At 32.6% G+C, this 24,800-nt stretch overlaps 1 protein-coding gene across 2 annotated transcripts; it reads right to left on the bottom strand.

Moving 5' to 3' along the window:
- Positions 1–683: 683 nt before the first annotated feature.
- LOC143082597 (uncharacterized) lies at positions 684–23,954 on the bottom strand. Of its 2 annotated transcripts, XM_076258343.1 has the most exons (10): positions 23,436–23,954; positions 18,892–18,933; positions 14,947–17,049; positions 14,089–14,283; positions 13,103–13,315; positions 12,414–12,584; positions 11,196–11,542; positions 1,844–1,940; positions 1,365–1,444; positions 684–893 (listed from the first exon to the last, which is right to left on the bottom strand). In XM_076258343.1, the coding sequence occupies exons 1-10, from the start codon at positions 23,626–23,628 to the stop codon at positions 846–848; spliced, it is 3,489 nt and encodes a 1,162-aa protein (XP_076114458.1). In that variant the 5' UTR covers positions 23,629–23,954; the 3' UTR covers positions 684–845. The 2 variants fall into 2 exon arrangements, with proteins under 2 accessions (XP_076114458.1, XP_076114459.1); XM_076258344.1 differs by lacking the exon at positions 18,892–18,933.
- Between the last annotated feature and the right edge of the window lie 846 nt (positions 23,955–24,800).

The raw sequence follows: 24,800 nt of genomic DNA, 5'->3' as shown, positions 1-24,800 counted from the left end.
TAGAATGTAAAACATTTGAAATTGAATTGAATATTTGTGTGTGTTTCTGGTAAGGTCAAATGTACTTTTATATTACAAATTGACTGGTTACGTAATTTTTCTAATTTATCTTAATGTATTGTTCGTATGTGGGTGTTAATTGATAATTTTTCTATGCTTGTGGTAATGTTTGTTTGTCTTTTGTTACAATAGATAAGTTCGTGTTCATACCTATATGTATGTATATCTCTGTTGTTGTAACTCATGGATTATAATAAATTAATTAAGATTATTTTCATTATTATTATTATTATTGTTTAAGACTTTATACTGTAACAGTTGAATTTGATATTAGGTCGTCATCAAACAAAACTTTGTTATTTTATATCATTGAGGAACCACGATTTAAACAATTTGATTTTGCAGATGACATATCCAGTAGTTTTAAAATCGAAATAAATATATGTGTACTACTGTTGCGTAAGGTAAATTCGGGAAGTTAACATTTCTCCAATATCGACATATATATAAATGTACTCCACGATTTCAACCCCATAAAACATAATTAACCAACTTCCTTTGATGGTATTCCTCGCTGCATAAAGTGCGCCATAATCAGAATATAACCTGGAATGCAATTTGCAAGCGTTCATAAAATATACATGTCACATCACACAAAAAATATCTGTCTGAATAACGCTGAATGAACACATCTTAACATTAATTTATTCTATTTAATTCATTCATAGTGTGGGACATCAAATAAATAAGTTATATTTCATGATATAGAATAATCAGAGAAATCAATCACGACATGACACAGATGGACCTTGATGGACATTGATGGACGTAGTTTGACCTGTTGATCATGATTTATTCACAGTGACCTCTGGATGACATCTATGTATTGATACCTTAAAAAAAAGATAATTAATAATAAAGAAATTTTCTATTTACTATTGTTTAACATTAAAGTAATTTTTGTATGTATTGTTGTTAAAAAGTTACTTTATAATTTCGATAGAAGAATATTTCATTAGACTGTTTGATTTTAAAGCATGCAAGATACATTCTCTAAATCAATTCGGATTAGTAATAAATATTATGAATCATTTTCAACGTATCGCAAGAAAGCCAACATTGTGCCCTTTATAATGAACAAGTACAGTATCTATTAATGTTAAGATAAAAATATAATTATTGAAAAAAAAATCTGCAACACCCATTTGAATCATTAACCTTTGATTGGTATTTATCAGCATAAGGATGCTATAGTTAACTTATCACTTACAGAAAAAAAAAATATAGAACATAAAGACTGGCATATCCATACTAATACATGTTAACAACAACCACAGTGAACAAACGTGGTTTACCATACTTACTTCGTCAATACAACCAATGAAATTATCATATCCTTTACCCCACCCTATCTTCATGCCGCATTCTGATCGTGCAATTGCTCCTGTCAACGAGAAACACGTTCTATGATAAATAAACTGATCATAGATACCAGGACTAAATTATAAATGCTCCCTTTTCTAAAGATATGCATCTGAGGAGCCCAAAATCGTTATTTTACAAAGATAAAAATAACAAATTTATATTTTGTCTTTGATAGAAAATACTACAATATTAAACACTAAAGACATAATATCCTTATATACACAAGGAGAAAATAAAGGCAGTAGTAGTATACCGCTGTTCAATAGTTATAAATCGATTTATCTGAAACAAATTCGGGTCACAAACCAAAATTGAGGGGAAACACATCAATAATAAGAGGGAAAATACCCCGAAACATAACACTGACTTGCTACAAAAACAATCACCAAAACATTAGTATCTACTAACGAAGGCTTACCATTCATTGGAGCCATGTTTGTGTGGTCATTAGTTTGTAGAATTAATTCTCCTCTCTCAAATTTAAGCCAAACATCTCTCCAGTCTGTTAGTGGTCTCTAAAATAAAAAAAAGTATAAAAGTTTTATACAAACAGATTGGAAATTATATATGTATATATATTCTGCACTGCAATAAACAGTGGACCAAATAATACTGTATGAGCACACTTATTTGTTTAAACTTACATCAAATCTTCTGATTGTACTATATTAAATTTGAAATTGATTTTGCAATTTGACGGGCATAAATCTTTGAAAGCCGAAACATGAAAAACGTGACTGTCTGTGCTTAATAGCCCTGTTGATAGAGACAAAATTCTGGATGTCAAAATGGAAATTAGCTTTATTAACTTGCAATTATACATGTATACAGCAAAGTTTAAGAAAGGTGATCATGTTTGTCATGTTTCATTGGAAGGGACTTTTTTCTTTTTTACTAAAAGCTATATGCATTTGAAAACCGGAAGGACTGACGGAAATAAATCATCGATATGTAACTCGGGCGGCATTATATAAATATGACATTCCGCGTCATTCTACATGCTTGGTACACAAATAGTGGATACATGTTAAGTTTACACGACAACTAAGTGGAAGATACAAAAATGAAATAAAAGTTCGAAGAGAGACTGACATAATCCTAACAAAAAAAAAAGAAAAACCACAAAAAGACCAACTACGGTCACCAAACAGTGCACAAAATTAAAAAAAAACTAACTCCAATACAAACCGTGTTAATTTCTTTTGCCATGGAAGGGTTTGCATATCTTACTTCAAATGAAAAAATGTAGGCGAAAGTTCGGTAAAAAACAGGCAAACCCTAATGATAACTCTGCCCACAAATAAAAATTGAAACAAAAATGAGAAACAAAGAATAAAAAAAAAACCTAAGAAACTATATAAATTAAAAAAATAATAAATTCGAAATTCGAACAAAAATTAGACAGTAAGATGGAATAAAGGGCCTGTGTCGCTCACCTTGGTCTATGACTCTATGTGCATATAAAAACAAAGGACACAGAAGGATTCATGACAAAGTTGTGTTTTGGTGATGGTGATGTATTTGTAGATCTTACATTACTGAACATTCTTGCTACTTGCAATTTTCTCTATCTATATAGACTTGGCCCTTTAGATACAGAGGAAAATGTTTTGTAAAAATTTACAAAAATTTACAAAATTAATGAAAATCGTTAAAAATTGACTATAAAAGGCAATAACTCCTTAAGGGATAAACTGAACATTGTGGTCGTTTATTTTATTATTAGATCTTACTTTGCTGAACATTATTGCTGTTTACAGTTTATCTCTATCTATAATAGTATTTAAGATAATAACCAAAAACCGCAAAATTTCTTTAAAAATTACCAATTGGGGGCAGCAACCCAACAACCAGTTGTCCAATTCCTCTGAAAATTTCAGGGCAGATAGATATTGACTTGATAAACAATTAAACCCTTGTCAGATTTGCTCTAGATGCTTTGGTTTCAGCGTTAAGCCAAAATCTACATACTACCCCTATGTTCTATTTTTAGCCATGGTGGCCATCTTGATTGGTTGGCACGGTCACCGCACACATTTTTTCAACTAGATACCCTAATAATGATTGTGGCTAAGTTTGGTTGAATTTGACCCAGTAGTTTCAGAGGAGAAGATTTCTGTAAAAGAATACAAAAATTTACGAAAAATTGGTAAACAATGATTATAAAGGGCAATAACTCCTCATTGGGTCAACTGACCATTTTGGTCATGGATGACTTATTTGTAGATCTTACTTTTCTAAACATTATTGCTGTTTACATTTTATCTCTATCTATAATAATATTCAAGATAATAACCAACTAGAGGCTCTCAAGAGCCTGTGTCGCTCACCTTGGTCTATGTGCATATTAAATAATGGACACAGATAATTCATGACAAAATTGTGTTTTGGTGATCATGATGTGTTTGTAGATCTTACTTTACTAGACATTCTTCTTGCTACAATTATCTCTATCTATAATGAACTTGGTCCAGTAATTACAGTGGAAAATATATTCTAAAAATTTACAAAAATTTACAAAAATTTATGAAAATTGTTAAACTAGAGGCTCTATAGAGCCTGTGTCGCTCACCTTGGTCTATGTGAATATTAAACAATGGACACAGATGGATTCATGACAAAATTGTGTTTTGGTGATGATGATGTGTTTGTAGATCTTACTTTACTAAACATTCTTAATGCTTACAATTATCTCTATCTATAACAGTACTTTCTGTGGAAAATGTTATTGAAAATCTCAAATTTTAAGAAAATTGTTAAAAATTTACTATGAAGGGCAATAACTCCTTAGGGGGTCAATTGACTATTTTGGTCATACTGACTTATTTTTAGTTCTTACTTTGCTGTACATTATTGCTGTTTACAGTTTATCTCTATCTATAATAATATTCAAGAAAATAACCAAAAACAGCTAAATTTCCTTAAAATTACTATTTCAGGGGCAGCAACCCAACAAAGAAATGTCCGATTTATCTGAAAATTTCAGGGCAGATAGATCTTGACCTGATGAACAATATTACTCCTGTCAGATTTGCTCTAAATGCTTTGGTTTTTGAGTTATAAGCGAAAAACTGCATTTTACCCCTATGTTCTATTTTTAGCCATGGTGGCCATCTTGGTTGGTTGGGCGAGGCACCGGACACATTTTTTAAATTAGATACCACAATAATGATTGTGGCCAAGTTTGTTTAAATTTGGCCCAGTAGTTTCAGAGGAGAAGATTTTTGTAAAAGTTAACGCAGGACGACGACGACGGACGACGACGACGGACGACGGACGCCGGACACCAAGTGATGAGAAAAGCTCACTTGGCCTTTCGGCCAGGTGAGCTAAAAATGACTATAAAGGGCAATAACTCCTTAATGGGCAAACTGACAATTTTGGTCATGTTGACTTATTTGTAAATCTTACTTTGCTGAACATTATTGCTGTTTACAGTTTATCTCTATCTATTATAATATTCAACATAAGAACCAAAAACTGCAAACTTTCCTTAAAATTACTAATTCTGGGGCAGCAACCCAACAACAGGTTGTATGTTTTGTCTGAAAATGTCAGGGCAGATAGATCTTGACCTGATAAACAATTTAATCCCTGTCAGATTTGCTCTTAATGCTTTGGTTTCAGAGATATTAGCCAACATCTACATGTTGCCCCTATGTACTATTTTTTAGACATGGCGGCCATCTTGGTTGGTTGGCAGGGTCACGCCACACATTTTTAAAAATAAATACCCAAATGATGATTGTGGCCAAGTTTGGTTAAGTTTGGCCCAGTAGTTTCAGAGAAGATTTTTTAAAAGAATACTAAAATTTTAGAAAAATGGTTAAAAATTGACTATAAAGGGTAATAACTCCTTAATGGGTCAACTGACAATTTTGGTCATGTTGACTTATTTGTAGATCTTACTTTGCTGAACATTATTGCTGTTAACAGTTTATCTCTATCGATAATAATATTCAAGATAATAAGCAAAAACTGCAAAATTTTCTTAAAACTACTTATTCAGGGGCAGCAAATTTCAGGGCAGAAAATTTCAGGGCAGATAGATCTTGACATGTTAGATTATTTTACCCCATGTCAAATTTGCTATAAATGCTTTTGTTTTAGAGTTATAAGCCAAAATCTACATTTTACCCCATATGTTCTATTTTTAGCCATTACCGCCATCTTGGTTGGTTAGCAGGGTCACGCCACACATTTTTAAAAACTAAATACCCAAATGATGATTGAGGCGAAGTTTGGATTAATTTGGCCAAGTAGTTTCAGAGGAGAAGATATTTGTAAAAGATTACTACGATTTACGAAAAATGGTTAAAAATTGACTATAAAGGGCAATAACTCCTAAAGCATACAACTGACCATTTCGGTCATGTTGACTTATTTGTAAATCTTACTTTGCTGAACAATATTGCTGTTTACAGTTTATCTCTATATATAATAATATTCAAGATAATAACCAAAAACAGTAAAATTTCCTTAAAATTACCAATTTAGGGGCAGCAACCCAACAACAGGTTGTCCTATTCATCTGAAAATTTCAGGGCAGATAGATCTTGACCTGATAAACAATTTTACCTTGTCATATTTGCTCTAAATGCTTTGGTTTTTGAGTTATAAGCCAAAAACTGCATTTTACCCCTATGTTCTTTTTTTAGCCATGGCGGCCATCTTGGTTGGTTGGCCTGGTCACACCACTCATTTTTAAACTGGATACCCCAATGATGATTGTGGCCAAGTTTGGTTTAATTTGGCCCAGTAGTTTCAGAGGAGAAGATTTTTGTAAAAGTAAACGACGACGGACGACGACGGACGACGGACGCTGGACGCAAAGTGATGGGAAAAGCTCACTTGGCCCTTCGGGCCAGGTGAGCTAAAAACTGCAAAATTTCATTAAAATAATCAATTCATGGGCAGCAACCCTACAACCGGTTGTCCGATTCATCTGAAAATTTCAGGGCAGCTAGATCTTGACCTGATAAACAATTTAACCCCATGTCAGATTTGCTCTAAATGCTTTGGTTTCAGAGTTAAAAGCCAAAATCTACATTTACCCCTATGTTCTAATTTTAGCCATGGTGGCCATATTGGTTGGTTGGCCGGGTCGCCGGACACATTTTTTGAACTAGATACCCCAATAATGATTGTGGTCAAGTTTGGTTAAATTGGCCCAGTAGTTTCAGAGGAGAAGATTTTTGTAAAAGTTAACGACGACGACGGACGAAGACGGACGCCGGACGCCGGACACCGGACGCCGGCCGCCAAGTGATGAGAAAAGCTCACTTGGTCCTTTGGGCCAGGTGAGCTAAGAATGAAGACAAGAATACACAAGTTATCATAGAGCAATAACACAATGACGGGATGTATAAATACAGAGTCACGTCAAATGGATATAACCAAAAACAGAATAAACAGTAAATTTTGTATTCATAAAGAAATACTAAACAGAACACAAATACTGATAGCAGTATATGTTGCGATACTACGCACATACATGTTTAAAAGACCAAACCAGAGGTGTTAAGGGCAGTGAGGAAATAACTATTCTCACTTCAACACCGACGAATCAGAAAACGGCTTAAAGGACATATGAAGTTTAAAAACTAGACCAATGTTTAAGTAATTTGCATGTTCAAATGCATTTTGAGGTCTACAAATTATTGACCCCCATCAAAAAACCACTTTGTACTTTAAATAGATAGTCATTATAGAAACAAGGATTATAATTTATTACGTTATACGCCCGTTTCCTTTACAGAATACTCGTCAATGGTTCCTTCACACGAGGGTTAAAATATATAGTGTGCTATGCATAATATAGTATTTCAGATATTTACTCGAGTATAACCATGCATTAAAGGAACAGAGACTACTTTGTTAGTTTGTAATCTGGTCCTTTAATAATGGAAGGAACGAATCAATTAAGAAGGGATTTATTTGAATGTATGTATAAGTTTACGAAAAGATATTAACAAAAATATATATGTAAAACCATTTGCTGGAGAGATTTCGAACACAAATATGCGATCGAATCGGTTTGCCAGAATAAATTTAAGTTGCTGTGGTTATAAAGTATTCACGTTTCAAACTAAAACATTATTTTCTTTAAGTGTAAACCAATTATGTCTGCATTCGACAAACCTATATATACAGGCATGATTTTCAACGCGTATCCTTAATGAATTATTTGAAGACCCGAGACATATTTCGACCTTTGAAGTAAACGCTTGTTAATTTTATTTCATTAAGAGTGTCACAACTGACAATTATTTTGCAAATATTAAAATGAAACGCGTGACACTCACTGATTTATTCATGTCAAAGTTTAAATGTATTTAAATCGGAACAGACTTACTTCGGCTTCTTCATCAGGCAATGTACTCATATATCGAAAAGAAATATACTTTTGAATTTTATAGATTTAGCGATATTTAAATGCAGTTGTACACCTTTCTTTTCTAGTGGTCAGTCTATTTTTATCCTAACTTACGGGTATTGAAATGTAAGGGTTTTTGTTTTTATGATTTGATGTCGAAAGACAAAAAGTTTCAAAAACACCATTGTTTTTTCTGCTAATTTCTACCAATGACAAACGTTTTAATATTATTTTAATCAATAAGGTGTAAAAAATTATCAAGGGCTACTGAAAAAAACAGATTGTAAAAAAAGCCCACAAAAAACTTCACAGAAAACCTAAAGGCAGGACAAAAAGAATGCAAACAAAACCGGGATGAACTTAGATGCTCCGGAGGAATAAAAAGTTCCGCATTAACTATCAAAACGCTTAGTAAAAAAATCATTTATCACTGATTTTATAAACGACTGGCTGTTAACTACAACAAGTAGCACATAGCAACGACCAATTTACAAGCATTTTCCTTTTCTGTACTTTATCAGGTTAAACAAATACAAATTTTTTTGTGCACTTCTCTAAACGAAATAAAAAAATATGTCTTTATCTAATATCTTAATAATTGGCTCGAACGTAGTGATGATCATTTTAGAGAAATCCAACTTTATCTCATATTATGAAAATTACAAAAAAATATGACAAACAATACCCACTTCAAAGAAACTAAAAACTAGAGCAAAAACAAATAAATCCCGAGTAGATTTCGTTAAACGTAGTAGTATTATTTAAAAAACGTATATTATGATTGCTCGTTATAATTAGCTGTAGGACTTAACACCAGCTGTCTAATATTTGACACAATTGTTAAAAAATGTTTTTAGTTTAAGTACACCTGACCATTGCCAGTTTCATATTAGCTGTCCTTTTTGACAGTAATGTCTCTTGGTTTACTTATTAAAACAATCTACACTTTTAAGATACTGGTTTACCATATTATGATGGTCGTAAATTATTACAAGTAGGTCGCAAGCTTAATTTATTATTTCTTCATAAGGTACATAATATAGTAATAATCGCGTTTCCCTAAGCCTATATTATTCAACTAAGCTAAGTATAACATCCTTGTGACCCCAAAACCGATTTTTCTATGCCGACTTCTGGTTTAATTTCAAAAAGTTGTCGTATTTTTTTACCTGACATTGTCTTCTTAGAAACCTACCAAACATTAAAATAATTATATATCTGAATAAAAGAAACACACAAAAAAATAAATCTAGAAGTAACAACTGTCATTTTGAATCTTTTATCACAGATTATTTAATTCTAGCATACAAACTTTTAGACTGGTTTTCATTAATGACCCTTCCTATTCCATTTGCTTTACTCTTGTGCAAAATGAAGAAAACTTTAATTTGTGACTTATTACGGATAGACTTCTTTATTTAATAACTCAAGTTACTCACATTTTATTTGATTAATGTTTATAGTTACAATAGAAAGATTACAGCATATAAAAGACAACTATTTTTTTTTCAAATTATCAGTTTCATTTCGCTTCATCTTACGGTATTATACATCTAAAGTAACATGCAAGTAACTAAGCCCCTTGAAAATATAAATTTTTAAAAGAAGGCAAAACATCAACCACTCTTTGCATGATGGCATTTAATGATTGCCTTTCGGTTATCAAAGATAACACTGCATCGTTTACATCGTAAGTTAACATGTCTTCAACACAGTAGAACTAGTGCCTACCGCAAATGGCAATCTCTCAAGTCTACAATTTTTTTATTAAAAAAATAAATTTTGTGGTCATCTGGGACAGATATTTCATATCGATCATTCATTCTGATCATTGCGGTCACACAATTTTGGCCGGTTGGCATTTGAAAAGATATAAGGGAGAAAAAGCCATTCTAGTATAACTATGCCAACAAATGTATTGATGATTCAATTTAGGTAACCTCGTTATATTTAAACATTCAGATCGGGAATAATTACCTCGTTTTGATATCAGTATGTCCAATCACCTCTTATAACTAAGTCATACCTTTTCCGACTTACATTTCAACTACACAAAATTTGCAGGATCTCAATAGTGACACATACACACCAAAACATTCTATATGCATTTTTGACAGTTCCCCATTCATACATTATTAGGCTCATAACTTTATTACTTTTGATATATAGGTTTGAACATTGGCAACAACGTCTCTCTGCGATATACAACATTTGTTAAACACATTGTTATATTTCAAGGACGTTTTTCTTAAAACCCAGCGATATTACTACGGATAACCGACTGTGCGACGTACTATATACTGGAGATCCTCATAAAGAACAAACAGAAGGTATCTCTTTTAACTTCGCGCTCAACCATAAAGATGATGCCCACTCACTAAAAAAGTAAAATTTTGTTTGATTATGTTTAACGCATCGATATCATCGAATTAGAAAAAAGGGATACACCAATGAGAGTCTGAGGAGAAATAAACCATACGACTTCAGAGATGATTTCAACAATTCTGTTCTTATCTTTCCATGTTTATGTAAGACCATTCCAACACGACTTGCATATGTGGTATCCCCAAGTGGTGTGCCATTCCAGAGTTTTCGCTCCCTTTCATGATTAACTTGACAAAGGATTGCTGCTTACGGTGAAGCTATTGCACAAAAACTTCCTAATGAAATTATCCTATGCTCGTTTTTACGAACGCTATTATGATTTTGTTGGTGGAATATCGGTGTCATAGATAACCCTGGATAATTTTCTAACTGTCGAAAATACAATCTTATCCTCTGTGGCTTCATCAAATGAAATTCGTTACTGAATTCATATTTTCCGTGGGCAACACGACAGTCACCATGCGAGTAACGAAATCGGCTCACCCTCCCGGAGCATCTGATATCATCACCTGATTCTGATTGGGTTGCTAAGGGTTAACTGTTCTATGTAGCGTTTTATGGACTGCGTTTGATCTTATCGTCGTTTTTCATTTTTTGTCATCGTGTTGACAGTTTTTTTCGATTTTTGTACGATTCTATTTCAATCAGTACCATTATATCAAAAGTGGATTTATTCTAGGACACCAAAACCCATATATATCTTTTGATTTTAGACAGATGTAAATTATCAAAAAATATATTAATCTTTTAGTAAAAACAAGTGTGTACTTTTCATTTGGAAAGGTACAACAATTTAGACAACAGTAGTTTAATTATGTTCATATAAACATCAAGGTTATAAACAAAAAAACAAGGAAGCGCATGCATTCCTCAAGTGAAATGTTTTCTTTTCTTTGTTATGCATAGTAATGATAACAATATGGAATAATAATGGCCACACTTAAACATGTTAAATGTACTTTAAAAAATCAAACGTAAATACTAGAAAGTAAAGTTGTGTTTATATTACCTTTGATGAAACCCACATTTTCTTTTCTTCATTTAAATTTATAAGCAGAGAAAGGTGGTTCCCAGACATTTTCGTTCCTATAATCATTGTTGGAGTTTTATTACAATCGCCATTGAAGATAAGGGACTGTAGGTTAGTTGTTAGGTTTCGATGTTTGTAGCGTACATGTACGTGAAATGTACCACCATAGTCCATGTTGGCAAAAGCCGGAATAGCAATAGCACTTTTTCCGTCAAAACAGGCAGCTCCAGAAGTTAAGCTAGCATTGTCAACACGTACATACACATTATTTCCTGAATGATCTGAGAAATCATTGGTAAAAGGGAGGTAAATCTCAGGTACACACGCTACAAATCATATAAAATATTAAAAATCATAAAGAAAAAACAATCACAAAGTTTTATTATAAATGGCAACGTGCTATCATATGCTAGTGTTTAGCCTAGATCCAATTATGTAAAGTAATAGATATTAGATTAAAAACGTACCATAGCCTCGAACAGATATGAAAGTACAAACCGTTCGGAATTTTTGGTCCTTTAAAAGAGGGACGAAAGATACCAGAGGGAGAGTCAAACTCATAGATAGAATTAAACTGAAAACGCCATGGCTATAAATAAAAAAACAAACCGACAAATAATAGTACAGAAGACACAATATAGAAAACTGAAGACTAAGCAACACGAACCCCGCCAAAAACTTGGGGTGATCGCAGGTGATCCGGAAGGGTAAGCTTATCCTTCTCCACATGTGGCACCCGTCGTGTTGTTTATGATACTACAAATCCGGTAAATAGTCTAATTCGGTAGGTCACATAATGCTCTTCCACTTTGTTTTTTATTTGGCCTTAACACATCTATACATTCGAGCGTTAATGATGAGATTCTTTTATAGACGAAACGCGCGTCTGGTATCTTTGATAAGGTTTGTTATTTGTTTTTAACAATCATCATTATGTCGCCATTTATAGAAATGACCGGATGTCGGTCATTATGACAGCTAATGCTGTTAAACATTATTGTTTGTGCCGTTTTGTTGTTTGGAATTTACAAAAGGTCCTTTTATTATGTAACAAAAAGATATATAGTTTTATAACCTTCGTCAACGAGAAACAACATGCTAAACTATAAAAGCAATTTTAACATTAGAAATATTGGAAGTACAACAGAATTTCTGGTCAAAACATGACAAAGCATTGTTTCAAATAGTCCAACTTACTGTGGCCTTCAAATGTATAACTAGAAGGAACTATTTCGGATATTTTTGCACATTCGCATAATTCAATCTGGTATGTCCATCTATGGGGACATTTTTCTTTGATCCATTTTCTCCCATCTCTGCGTTCATATATATTTCGCTTCCCCAAAACAGGCCTTTTGTCACATACCCCTGAAATAAATAGGAAAAAAAATATTTTAAAATCCAAGTATGTAAAAAGATTCGTTGTTATATGTTCCATTGACAGGTATGCATGGTTAAAAGATACCAATATGTTTACAGCATATCTTTTTCAAAGCTGAATTTCGCTGATATCAAATCGTCCTTATTACTTAATTACTTTTCATATTTGAAGAACATTTGGCACAGTGGTAATGATAGATGATGCCAATACCAAAAGTATTGTTTTCAAATGTCTCAAAAAGGGACGTTTATTATTTTCATTGAAAGTGAAATACGAGTAAACCTATGAATGTCTTACCAAAAATTGTAACATAATATCAACTATGTTTTTTTTCAAAATTGTTCATTCCATTACTGTTTGTGAAAGTTTATTTTACTATTTCTATACTAGTATTTGTAGAGGAACCTTGATTAGGAGCATTTAAAAATTTGAATTATTTCTGCATATATTTCATTTCTGCATATATCATTTGTAAAATACTTTGATGAATAATCCTTTATCTTACCTCCCCATTCTATGAGAAGACTTTTATGATCTACACTACAAGCAACATCTGGAATTTCACATGTGGAATCCTCGATACAGCCACGCCCATCAAGATACGAATGTCCCCAAGGACAACACCGTGGTTCAGAGATTCCCCCTTGACACTCCCAGTATGACCTACATGTTCGTTTGCTGGCATATTGATACTTGTCAGTCTGGGATTTGCAAACCTCTACAAAAAGAAAATCATGTTAATAACAATCATTTGAATTTTTAAACAAGCAATGGAGCCAGTTTTTGATTGTAGATTTAGTAGCTGGATTTTATTCAAGACACTTTTATCCATGCTTATTACACCTGAATGATTTACAAACTACTTTAAGAGAATGTCAACGGTATTTGTTTTCTTCAAAATACACGATTAATTGTTCAGTTTAATGAATGAAGAGGAACAATCATGAGGAGCATCGAACTGGGTTGGATAGATCCTGATGTTTTATTTTCATTATTACATACAATATATTGCACTTGTTCTTTAAAATTGTTTTAACTGATAACATTTGGTCCCATTGTTGTATGGATGTAGCAGTGCAAAGTATGTACAAAAAAATACCATTTAGTGCAAAAAATATACCAATGAGCATTGCATAAAAAAGAAACTGGAAGCACTCAAAATTAGAATTTAAAGCATTAAAAAACTATATTATGTGTCTTTCATTATTCTTATAACAAAGATAAAATTGTGAAGATAAAGGTCTGACATGTAATGTATGTTTATATCGATCGCATTAAGACAAACATGAGATATCACTTTGATTGTAAGCATTAAGTTAGTGGGAGTACTGACATCCAAGGACCGTTCAATAACAATTTGAAGTATTGACTTACTGATATATTACATTGATATATAGGACTTTTAAGATTTATTTTGCCATTTGATTATTAGATTTTCCTCGGAGTTCAGCATTTTTGTGATTTTACTTTTTGATAACACGAAACACTAACCATGTGGACAGTATACATCTTTCGTTAGTCTACACGTTAGTGCTGACTGACTCCAGAATAAACCATACGAACAAAGCTGGGTAACAGGCTTCAAGATTCCTAGATCTGTTGGGTAGCAGACAACAAATCGGTCACATGATGTCGGATGATTTGTGTATCCAACACCTCCATCCATTTTACAACCTAGGCAAATATCTGGAAGAAAAAAGTGCGATGAATATACTTTTGTAAATGTAAAAAATACATTATACTCGTAAAAACGTCTATAATATCTGCATATTTAGTTAACAAAACCCAATGAACATATAAAATGAGAATGACACATTTAAAACTCATAGATGACATAAATACATATTTAGGTAAAACAAACTGAGTCAGTAAAGAACCTTATGTTCAGTGGTTGTCGTTTGTTGGTATGGTTCATAAGTGTTTCTCGTTTTCATATAGATTAGACCGTTCGTTTCCCTGTTTGAATGGTTTTACACTAGTCCTTTTTGGGCCCTTCACATCTTTATTTTTGGTGTGAGCCAAGGCTCATTGTCGAAGACCGTTCTTTGACCTATATTTTTTTTTATGATTTTACATTTGATTCATGTACTATTATACTTAGCAGTTGGCAACGACTGAGAGATAAAAAAAGTCTGTGTTTTTTTCTTCAATTTCTATAAATCCAAACGAACTTTTTACAGAGAAACTGGAATTTTTGAGAAATATAAAAATCTAGGTAACACTTTTTTTTAATATAAAGAGTTACAATTGCATGGTAAAATTGCATTGAAAAGGGGCAAATTATATAAATAGAACGTAAGGTTACAAAGGTGCCGATGTTTTGTAAGATAAATGTACTATTAGACTTACCAGTTGGCAATGGCTCAGAAAACACAAAAGTCTGTGTATTTTTCTTTTCTAATTCCAAGCGAACTTTTTGGAGAGAAACTGGAATTTTTGGTTTCGGTGGAATAAATTCTGGTAAAACTTGATGAAAAAGGGTTGTTTCCGGAATTTTGTTCGTATGTGAAAGTATTACGGTTTTTTCCTGAATAGAACTTCCGTTGTTCAGAACAACGTTCGAATCAATCGTATTTTCTTTGTTTTTGACATCAACAAATTCTGCAAGCTTTGTCAGAACCATTCCGTTTGTAATAACAGCTCCATCTTTATTAAACACATTATTACCAGGGATATTCCATCCGCCATTGATTTCATTCGTTCTATCTCCAAGAAATGACCAATCATTATGTACGCTATTTATTCCGTTTCCAATTGCAACAGGTAAAAACGTACTAGAAATTGCATGATCATTAAAACCGGTATTACCAAATGGACTTTGACTCGACAATCCTTCTCTCAAAACTTCCCCAATATTAACAGTACCTAAGTGTGCAATATCTAAACCACTTTGTTGATTGCCATTCAATAAATTAGGGGAGTCTAAGCCGAAAGATGAAGCTCCGTTTCCATGAGTATTCAATGTAGGAAAGAAAATATCACTACTAGATCCAAGTAATCCTCCAGTTAATACAGTTACGTCATCTGCAGTTGTTACCAAGTTTTCTCTAATTCCATTAGTTTTAGAAGAAAACGGAATACCATCTTTCGCAGATGTTGCTTTTTTAAGATTTGCATTTTGAAGAACAATGTCCTGACCAACAACCAATCCACCCGGTCCAAAAGTAGACAAATGATCATTACTTTTTGAAGTCGTATCTTTCAAAAATACATCACCGTTTTTCAACCCATTCAACAAATTACCACTCGAGGAACCATGATGACGCTCATGTCCATTTTTCAAGTCATTTATTTTCAAAATATTAGTTTGTCCAGTTTCTTTCATATTTAACAATGAATGTCCACCATTGATTGTATTCAAACCTTCAAGTGCAGAACCGACACCAGGATTAATACCACCTAGGTTGTTTTCACCAATGTTTGAATCAGTCAGGATACCAGTTCCTGTAACAACATTTGGTAAAACAGCATCGGCGGGTAACATATTTATGCCATTCAAGTTTTCGGGTGAACCAACATTAAAAGAAGACGGAGATTCAATACCAGTTTGAGAAATAACATCCTGGTGTATGCTACTGTCGACCATATTAGAATTTATGTCAAATATGTTAGTATTTCCAGAAAGTCCGGTTTCGAGAGAATGAGTAGAAGGAAAAACACTTTCAGACAAGATGTCATTTCTTATTTCACCTATCTCTCCATTAAATAAAATGTTATTAACAGTATTTGCATCTATGTTAATGCTATTTAAGCTGCCGGTATCGGTTCTCGGTACAAATGTATGTCCATGCTCTGCATTTATAACCATACTATCCTGTTTTGAATTGTGGTTTGACTGTGATACGGCTGTTCCAGTCAAAGGCTGTTTACTGATGATCCGCATATTATTTCCATTAACATTTGAATTCAAAGCACTTTCAAAAGGTATCGTACTGTGTAAGGTACGTTGAACATTCTGTAAGAAATCAGTATTCCTGTGAAATGTCCTTGACAATCTTTCTTCAATGCTGTTGTGAACAAAATCTAAATGTTGATGGTGTAGGTTTGCAGAATTATCAATACTCGCCATTGGCAGAAAAGGTTCTTTAAATGTCGAGGACTTTGGACGACGTTTGAATACATTTTTACCAACTGTTTTCAACTTGAAAAATCTAAACTTGTTTCTACGTATTTTCTTCAATTCTTTTCTTTGTTTGTTGACTTCACTTTTTCTTGGAAACACTTTTAATCTTTGTTGAAAGTTTGTTTTTGTCCTCATCTTGATGAAATTTCTCCTGAATGGAGATTGTTTCGCTATCACACGTTTATTTGATTTATCAATGTTTAATGGTCTGATAGGATGTTTTCGAAGTTTTAATTTCTTCACGTTGTTATATCTGTATATGTGTCTGTTGTTTGACATAGGATTAAAAGACTGTTCTTTAAACGGTAACTTGGATTTCAATTCAAACTCTGAAAAAAAAGATAGTATAAAACATTGTATCTTTTACCATGAAACTGGAAGTAACCAATTAGCATGACGCTTACAATCCAGTAGAAGTCAACAAATTAGAAACTGCACCTAATTTATATAAAATCGACACATGTTTAACGAGTTCGAATAATTTATCATATTTGACAATTAGATTGAACTATTATTTTCTTTAACTAGACGTGGAATATTTTATTTTCATTTATCAATAAGTGCAAGGCCTCACTGTGACTTCGAGAACAACAATGAAAGGGATGTTCATTTGCCTTTGTGTGTTTTGCTGTGTATGTACTTATTTGTCATGGATGGATACCCGTTATACTTTGCTTTTTATGATTTAAACTTCACCACTCCGTTTGATAAATTAATTTTAAGCAACATCCCTCTTTCAAAGAAATCATGATAGGAAATGGAAGACCTGCATTATCTTATCATCTGTTGCTACATAGAAAGGAAAAACAGAATAACCTGTTTCTATTGTATCCTTTATCTCAAGTTCGATAGAATTGATGCGTTCCACATATTATTTAGTGAGAGAATATTATCTTTATATCAGATGGTGAAGTTAAAGGATACCATTAACTTCTTTTCTTCCTTCCTTAGAAGTTCCTGTATGAAGTCAGTCTCATATGCATAAGCAACAAGTCGACAGGAAGAGGAGCACAATTGGTTCACATGGGAATGCCGATTGTTTGTTGAAAATAAGTTTTCCAAACGTAACAAATATTTTATCAATCAAGCATCTGGATAATATCAGATTCAGAGAATTTTTGTTTGTTTGAATCAGAGTTATTTGTTTCAAAGTCCCTCATTAGGACAAGATACTTGTATCTACGTTAGCCATTATTTTTTATGAAATAAAGCAGGACAAACTCTTTCAATTTGTCTTTTAGTTTGGAATAGGAATTACTTGGGTAAAGCGTAGAAATTATTATGGATAACTTATAAAGAGGTTTCGCGGAGCACTCGGAAGACCCGGCAATGTGACATAAAAATAAGAAAATGTGGTATGATTGCCAATGAGAGAACTCCCCATAAGAGAACAAATGACATAGAAATTAGAAACTTCTATAGGTCACCGTACTGCCTTCATAATGAGTGAAACCCAAACCGCATAGTTGCTACCAAAATGACAGTTTCAAAACAATTCTAACGTGAAAAATAACGGTCTGATAAATGCACAAAATAATGAATGAAAAACCAAATGTTAAATACAGCAACAATAGACTAAATAGTATTAAACAAAGGACAAATCTGTAGTTTAGGTGATTCAATACAGTGTTGGAAAATGCAGTTTTTCATCTTTTGTTGAAATTTCAAAGGAACATAGAACAGACCTATGATTACCCAGAATTTGCTCCTTGGTAAGTGTACATTTAGGGATTGATCGATTTTTCCGGCTTGGTTCTGAATTATCTTGTTTTGTATATGTGTCACATGGATCTCAATTTGAATTGTCCTTTTATTCGATATTCCTCATCTGCGATTGTCTGTTTGGTTCTACATTTCTTATCTTCAACTTAATTTTAGATTCGGGTTTTCCCTTTCTGCGGTTGTTATTTTATTCGGTCTACCCTAACCGCAGTTTTTCTTTTCATTCATTATTTCACATCATGCAGTAGTAACAATATTAAGGTAAAGTGCACTTCACTATTTAATGGATGTTATATCTAACGAAAACAAGACAAATCACCAATAGTAAATAAGATAGTTAATTACTCTCATAAAGGTGGAAGTTGTTTAGTGTGATAAACTACAACACGTTTAGGAAGGGTAATTTTTACGAGGAAATAACCTTAATCATGTTAATGTCCCACACTTACTGTTAGGATATGGTATTGAACTGGTTCCCCGTGTCTGGTGTCCTAAAAAAATAAAGTGTAGGAGTTAGTGATATATCTTTCAAGTTCCAGCTCTGTTCTTCAAGTTATTGTACAAATTTACCATCCATCTTTATCAAATATAGCTTGTTTGCAGCACAAATTTCCCCTTGAGATTTTATGATTTTCCCCATTACGTTTAATTATATGTTTTTGAATGAGCATATGTCAAATTTTGTTTAAGAAAGAAAATAGCTGGTTATAACAGTAAGTATTTTTTACTTAATATGGATGGATTGCGACAATTTTATTTGTTTGAAACAGTGATGAACTTGTCCCAAAGTAACTGCTATTTTGTACTATGCCTTCAAATTTTAGAAAGGAAGAAAAAGAAACTAGTTCAGTCTGAACGTATTATTTGACTTTGAATTAATGAATATTGGAGAATATAAAACCACCTATTAGAGTTCGTTCACATCTATAGTAAAATCGCGTAAATTCTGGAGGAAATTTGTCAGATTGCACCAGTTTAATCAGTATGCTACTAAAAAATAGCATGCATTTTTATCAATATTATTATTATTGTATGGTTAAACGTTGAAAAAATTAAGAGCATAATGTTGTAGATTTTGAAACGGAAAAAGCTTAATCATGAATAGGATAATTTTCTTTCTTGATATTTTGTTAGTTTTTTTTTCTCTATGTCTATTTACACTACAGAACACATGCTTGATTAGTTTGATTAAATTGTATCTCATTCCTTTTGCATATTTAAGCAAATAAGATATGTTTAAACTCATATATTTAAAATTATTCGATTTAAAAGAAATGTGGCGGTGTAACATCTTTTCTTTTGAGTGCATGTTTTTTTTCTTTTCTTTTACATTCCCGTTGTATGTAATCAACTAGTACATGATATGTTATGTTTTAATTTACACAATTGTGCAGTTAATGTTGTGCTATTACATCACTTTGTTGTTTAGAGGAAGACGTAATACATGTTTGTCTTGTGTTTTGTCATTAAAATCCCGTTTGAGAATAGCACAGAAAAATAATGATTCGAATGTTTCTAACTATAATAACTAACTAGTTAATGTAAACATATAGAATTATATGAAAAAGAACATTCATCTTTTCAAATGGTAAATAAATGAAAAATGGGCCAATTAGACAGAGTGTGCTCCTTTTTGGATATAACGTTTTACGTGGACATAGCTAGAGAACTGTAAAAGTGATGACCCCCAAAATCGATCTGAATCTGTGATTTTGGTAATAAGCACAGTGTTTAAGTGTCATAGAATTTGGTTGAGGCAAATTAAAGTAAGAAAGTTGAAACCAATTTTTGAATGAACATATCTATGATGAGTTTATTTACGGTCGGACAAGGTTACACTTTGATGCCTCATCCACTATGGCTGGGTATAAAAATAAATCAAAGGTTTTTAAACAAGAAGAATTTATGAAATTAACACTAAATGGTATCCCGTGCGTCCAGAGCGCTTCTCAGAATTTATATAAAGCCTGCTCAAACCTAAACATTTGGAAACCAGGATTGTATTCAGCACGTTTAGCACGCGTGACAGAGTTTACTTTAATATGAAGTCTTTAAGCACCAAATAGCTGAATGATATTATTATTGGGATAAAGAGTATAACTATAATATAATTTACCAATGAGGACGTGGACATACCAGTCTATACTTGATTATACAGGTGAAAACATATTAGCATATTATTTTATGACCACGACATGACCACAACAATAAAATGTCAAGAAACATAAGGTATCATTAATTTTTTGTATATGTTTGTACTTTCTAGTATTTTGTCATATCAGATATACTTAGGCCATTCAGAGTACGTCTTATAAACCCAAGAAATCAGCAGATATTAGGGGAGATTGTTTAGTAAAACATGAGTTGCCTGTATTAAGGCAATTACAAATTAATCAACAAAATAATTATCTTCTCAGGACATTTGATCAAAACGTTTCTTGCACTCAAACTGCGACTTTTTTTTTTTTAGTGTACTGGTATATCTAAAGTCATTAGTTTGACACATACATAATAAAGTACTACATAAATTAAATAGATTAGTGATATTTCGGTCATGTAATACTATAATATAATGTGAAATAAATATTTGTAAGACATGTAGAATTTCTATGAACTGTTTTTGCAATCGTTCAAGTTAGAGTACTTGTGATCAAGATGCTCTATCACTCTTTTGTTCTCGTGGTTTCCTTAATTTATTTTTACAGTATTTACATAAATATGTCGTAGAATTATTATTATTTATATTGAGAAATTAAGGATCAATGTCCTCCAAATTGTCAATTGTTAAGTACCTCAATCCAGACTTCCTTTCTTTGTTATATAACTAGAACAAACCCGTGATATAGCTTGTCCGTGACTGATTTAAAGTATGTAACTATGCGTATTATCTGATAAAGTCATGCCGATTATAAAAGCACAGTTTTCTCTGCTTTCAAAATCTTTCTGTTTGAACCCGTCGACCTGGAACTTATCAATTATTGGTAATATTAATTATTTGGAAAACAAAAGGGCCTGGAATGGAGTATTTTTAATCAACAGCATTGTCCTATATTAGTTATAAATAAATTTGAATTCTTTGATTCGCTGTTTTACGTCATGCCGGCTAACAAATTGAAAACTGTACCTATACGCCTCCCGTGTGTATAAAAAAATCCTACATACACCGCATGGTGGTGCGCCTGTCAGATGCGGAACGTACAAATAAGGTAATAGGTAACAGGTGAATATACTATTGGTATCGGTATCGGATTCGACCCGGAACTTGTTATTTATTGGCAATATTAATTATGTGGACAACAAAAGGGTCTGGAGTGGTGTAATTTTTAATCAACACCATTGTACTATATTAGCAGAGACATATTATATGTCTCTGATATTAGCTATATTTAATGTTGAATTCTTTGATTTGTCGATTTTACCCAATGACGGCTGACAAATTGGACCTCGTTATTTTAGTATTATAGATTATGTTTTGTTTCTCCGTGTACTATTGAGTCTCGTTCAGTTACACGAAAGAGGTAGAAGACATTAGGGAGGCATAAACACAATAGTCGAATAAATCAGACAACACTATAACCAAACATATTTAAGACAAACAGTCATAAAAATACTACATATGAAATAAAAAGATTGAAAAACATTACAGATGAAATAAAATGATTGAATAACACGCAATGTAATACAAAGTTTGCGTCACCATATATATCTGATATGTCAATCTGAGACTTTTCGTGCCCGTGACGACGTGTTTGGTGATTACAGAGAATTGCTATTAATCAAAACGGTTTTAAAAGTTTGAATATAGTTTCATGATGGTTAAAGTTAGTTCAACAACCGAGTTTGGAATGATTATTTTCTCAATTAAAAAGGTTTCATTATATCTTGAACCATAATAGTACTTTAAAGTTAATAAAATGAGGCTTGTACTGATAAGCAGACAAATTCAGGAAAAGAAGAATATCGTTAATAAAACACCAATGGTTCAGAAAAACTGCGACGATACGTGTAGCTGATATAGTGTGACAATTGGAAATTTTAGAAGAATAACTCTAGAAATACCCGAAACTGCGTAAAGAGAGTAATTTTGTCACAACTTCTACATATTTCATGTATATTCAGGAAAGGGATAAACTTACATTATATTGATATACTTTGCAAACTCGACTGACCTTGCGAAAAACGGAATGTCATTGAGTAAAAAAAACAAGAGAATAATTGAAAAGGTAACACAAAATATATCATAAAACAGGTCAAATATGGATCATAATAAAAAGCGGAGACTTTACAATGCAAAAAGTAGAACAACAAAAATACAGAACTCCTAGGAAAATTCAAAACGGATAGTCCCTTATCACGTGGCAAAATCAAATGATAAAATACATCACACGATTGGATAACAACTGTCATATTCCTGACTTGGTACAGTCATTCCCAAATGCAGAAAATGGTGGATTGAACCTGGTTTTATAGCGCTAAACTTCTCACTTGTTTGACAGTCGCATCAAATTCCGAAATATTCATTACGATGCGTGAACAAAACAGATTTAATAGGTAAATAGTTATCAAAAATACCAGGATTATAATTTTATACGCCAGACGCGCGTTTCGTCTACATAACTCTCATCAGTGACGCTCAGATCAAAATAGTTAAAAGGCCAAACAAATACAAAGTTGAAGAGCATTGAGGACTCAAAATTCCAAAAAGTTGTGCCAAATACAGCTAAGGTAATCTACTCCTGGGGTAAGAAAATCCTTAGTTTTTCGAAAAATTCAAAGTATTGTAAACAGAAAATTTATAAAAAATGACCATATAATTGATATTCATGTCAACACCGAAGTGCTGACAGGTAAAATTGTCAAAATAGGGATACAGCCATCATCACCGTGTCACATCTCAATAGAACAAAAGACAATTTGAAAAATATTTCAAATTGATACAGGTACAAATATCTATAAACAATCTACGTATGTATCTAAGGAAGTGAATACAAACCTTCCCACGGAAACCGACAACGGCAAAACTTAGCAAAGAACACCATTCCTCTTGGACAACACTGTAGTGTGTAACCTCTATATCGTCCATCGTCGTACGGTTGGAAGTAATAAGTTTGATGCTGCAGATTAGGTATTAGGCCGCATCTCAAATTAGAAAGCACTGTCATGTACGGAACAAGGTTCATTGCCATTGTTTTAGCAGTATTTCCAAATCTTGTTAATCCTTTCCATATTATAATTAAGTTAATAACATTTGTGATGTTTAACAAGTTTTCCGTCTGGATTTACACCTGAACATTATGTTAGAGAAAAGTGTACACCAACTATTTCCCTAGCCGCAAGAAACAAAAGGAAATAAATAAACAAATAAATACTGCTCCTACTAATGTTCGTAAAACGCTTGATTAATTCTGCCTTGTTCACATAAAAAGTAACCAAAGTTGACAATTACTGTCTGTTTTATTACTTATCAGAATTATGAAACTTGTCAGTAAGTCTATTTCCTTTTCCTTCTTTGCCTCGTCTTACAGTTTAAAAAGATTTTTGTTTCACACTCACATCATACATTAGCTTTCGTAACAATGCATCCTCCACCAATTTCACATATGTAGAACGGCCTCAATGCATATCCTAGTATGTAACGAGATCACTATTCTGCTTGTTAATAGGAAAGAAAGAATATGGAGTAATCATCCATGACACAAAATCAATCTACACACAGCTAAAAACACAAAAAGCAAAGGAACAGTTCTTTTATTGCTGTTTTTCATCTCAAAGGCACAGGGTAACCTTCAACACGGAACCAAAAGAGAAAACTGTAACCTCTCTTCAAGTTTAAGCTATCCCCTACCACCGGAATTATTTTTTCAGATCTTCAGATTGACGGTCACACAACAACTGAAAACTGGTACAACAGAATTGTTGCTTAAAAATGAAAAGTTCAAAGTAGGTTATTTTTATTTTTGCATGTCAGGAAGCGTTAATCTATTACAGGATTGTGATTATTAAATGAGGGAATTAAAAGAGACAAAATAAGGAAAATCAATCAGTAATTCATTTTTCTACATAAACATTACCTTGTCACATTTTTGCAATAACATTATTATAAAAATTGATGAAATATTTAACTTGATAAATAACATAAATTGTGTAAGTATGGTTGTCAAGAATGGGGGAGACACGTATATGAGAAAGTTACTTTTGCAGATTAAAATACAGGTTGTATGAATAAGAGAATTTTTAATATGGTATGATTGCAAATGAGACAACTCTCCACAATAGACCAAAATGACACAGAAATTAACACCGTGTGGCCTTCAACAATGATCAAAGCCCATATCGTTTTAATTTGTCACCCGAACAT

Source organism: Mytilus galloprovincialis, chromosome 7 (genome assembly GCF_965363235.1).
Source record: "Mytilus galloprovincialis chromosome 7, xbMytGall1.hap1.1, whole genome shotgun sequence".
Classification (NCBI taxonomy): Eukaryota; Metazoa; Mollusca; class Bivalvia; order Mytilida; family Mytilidae; genus Mytilus; species Mytilus galloprovincialis.
The sequence above is the reverse complement of the archived record's forward strand: the minus strand, read 5'-3'. Positions and strand labels throughout refer to the sequence as shown.

Coding starts and splice junctions, on each gene's coding strand:
- LOC143082597 (XM_076258343.1), bottom strand. CDS start 23,628: ATGGCAATGAACCTTGTTCCGTACATGACAGTGCTTTCTAATTTGAGA. Junction 14,284..14,946: donor TTCTGAGCCATTGCCAACTG/GTAAGTCTAATA, acceptor TTTTTCTTCCAG/ATATTTGCCTAGGTTGTAAA. Junction 12,585..13,102: donor TCTTCTCATAGAATGGGGAG/GTAAGATAAAGG, acceptor TATTTATTTCAG/GGGTATGTGACAAAAGGCCT.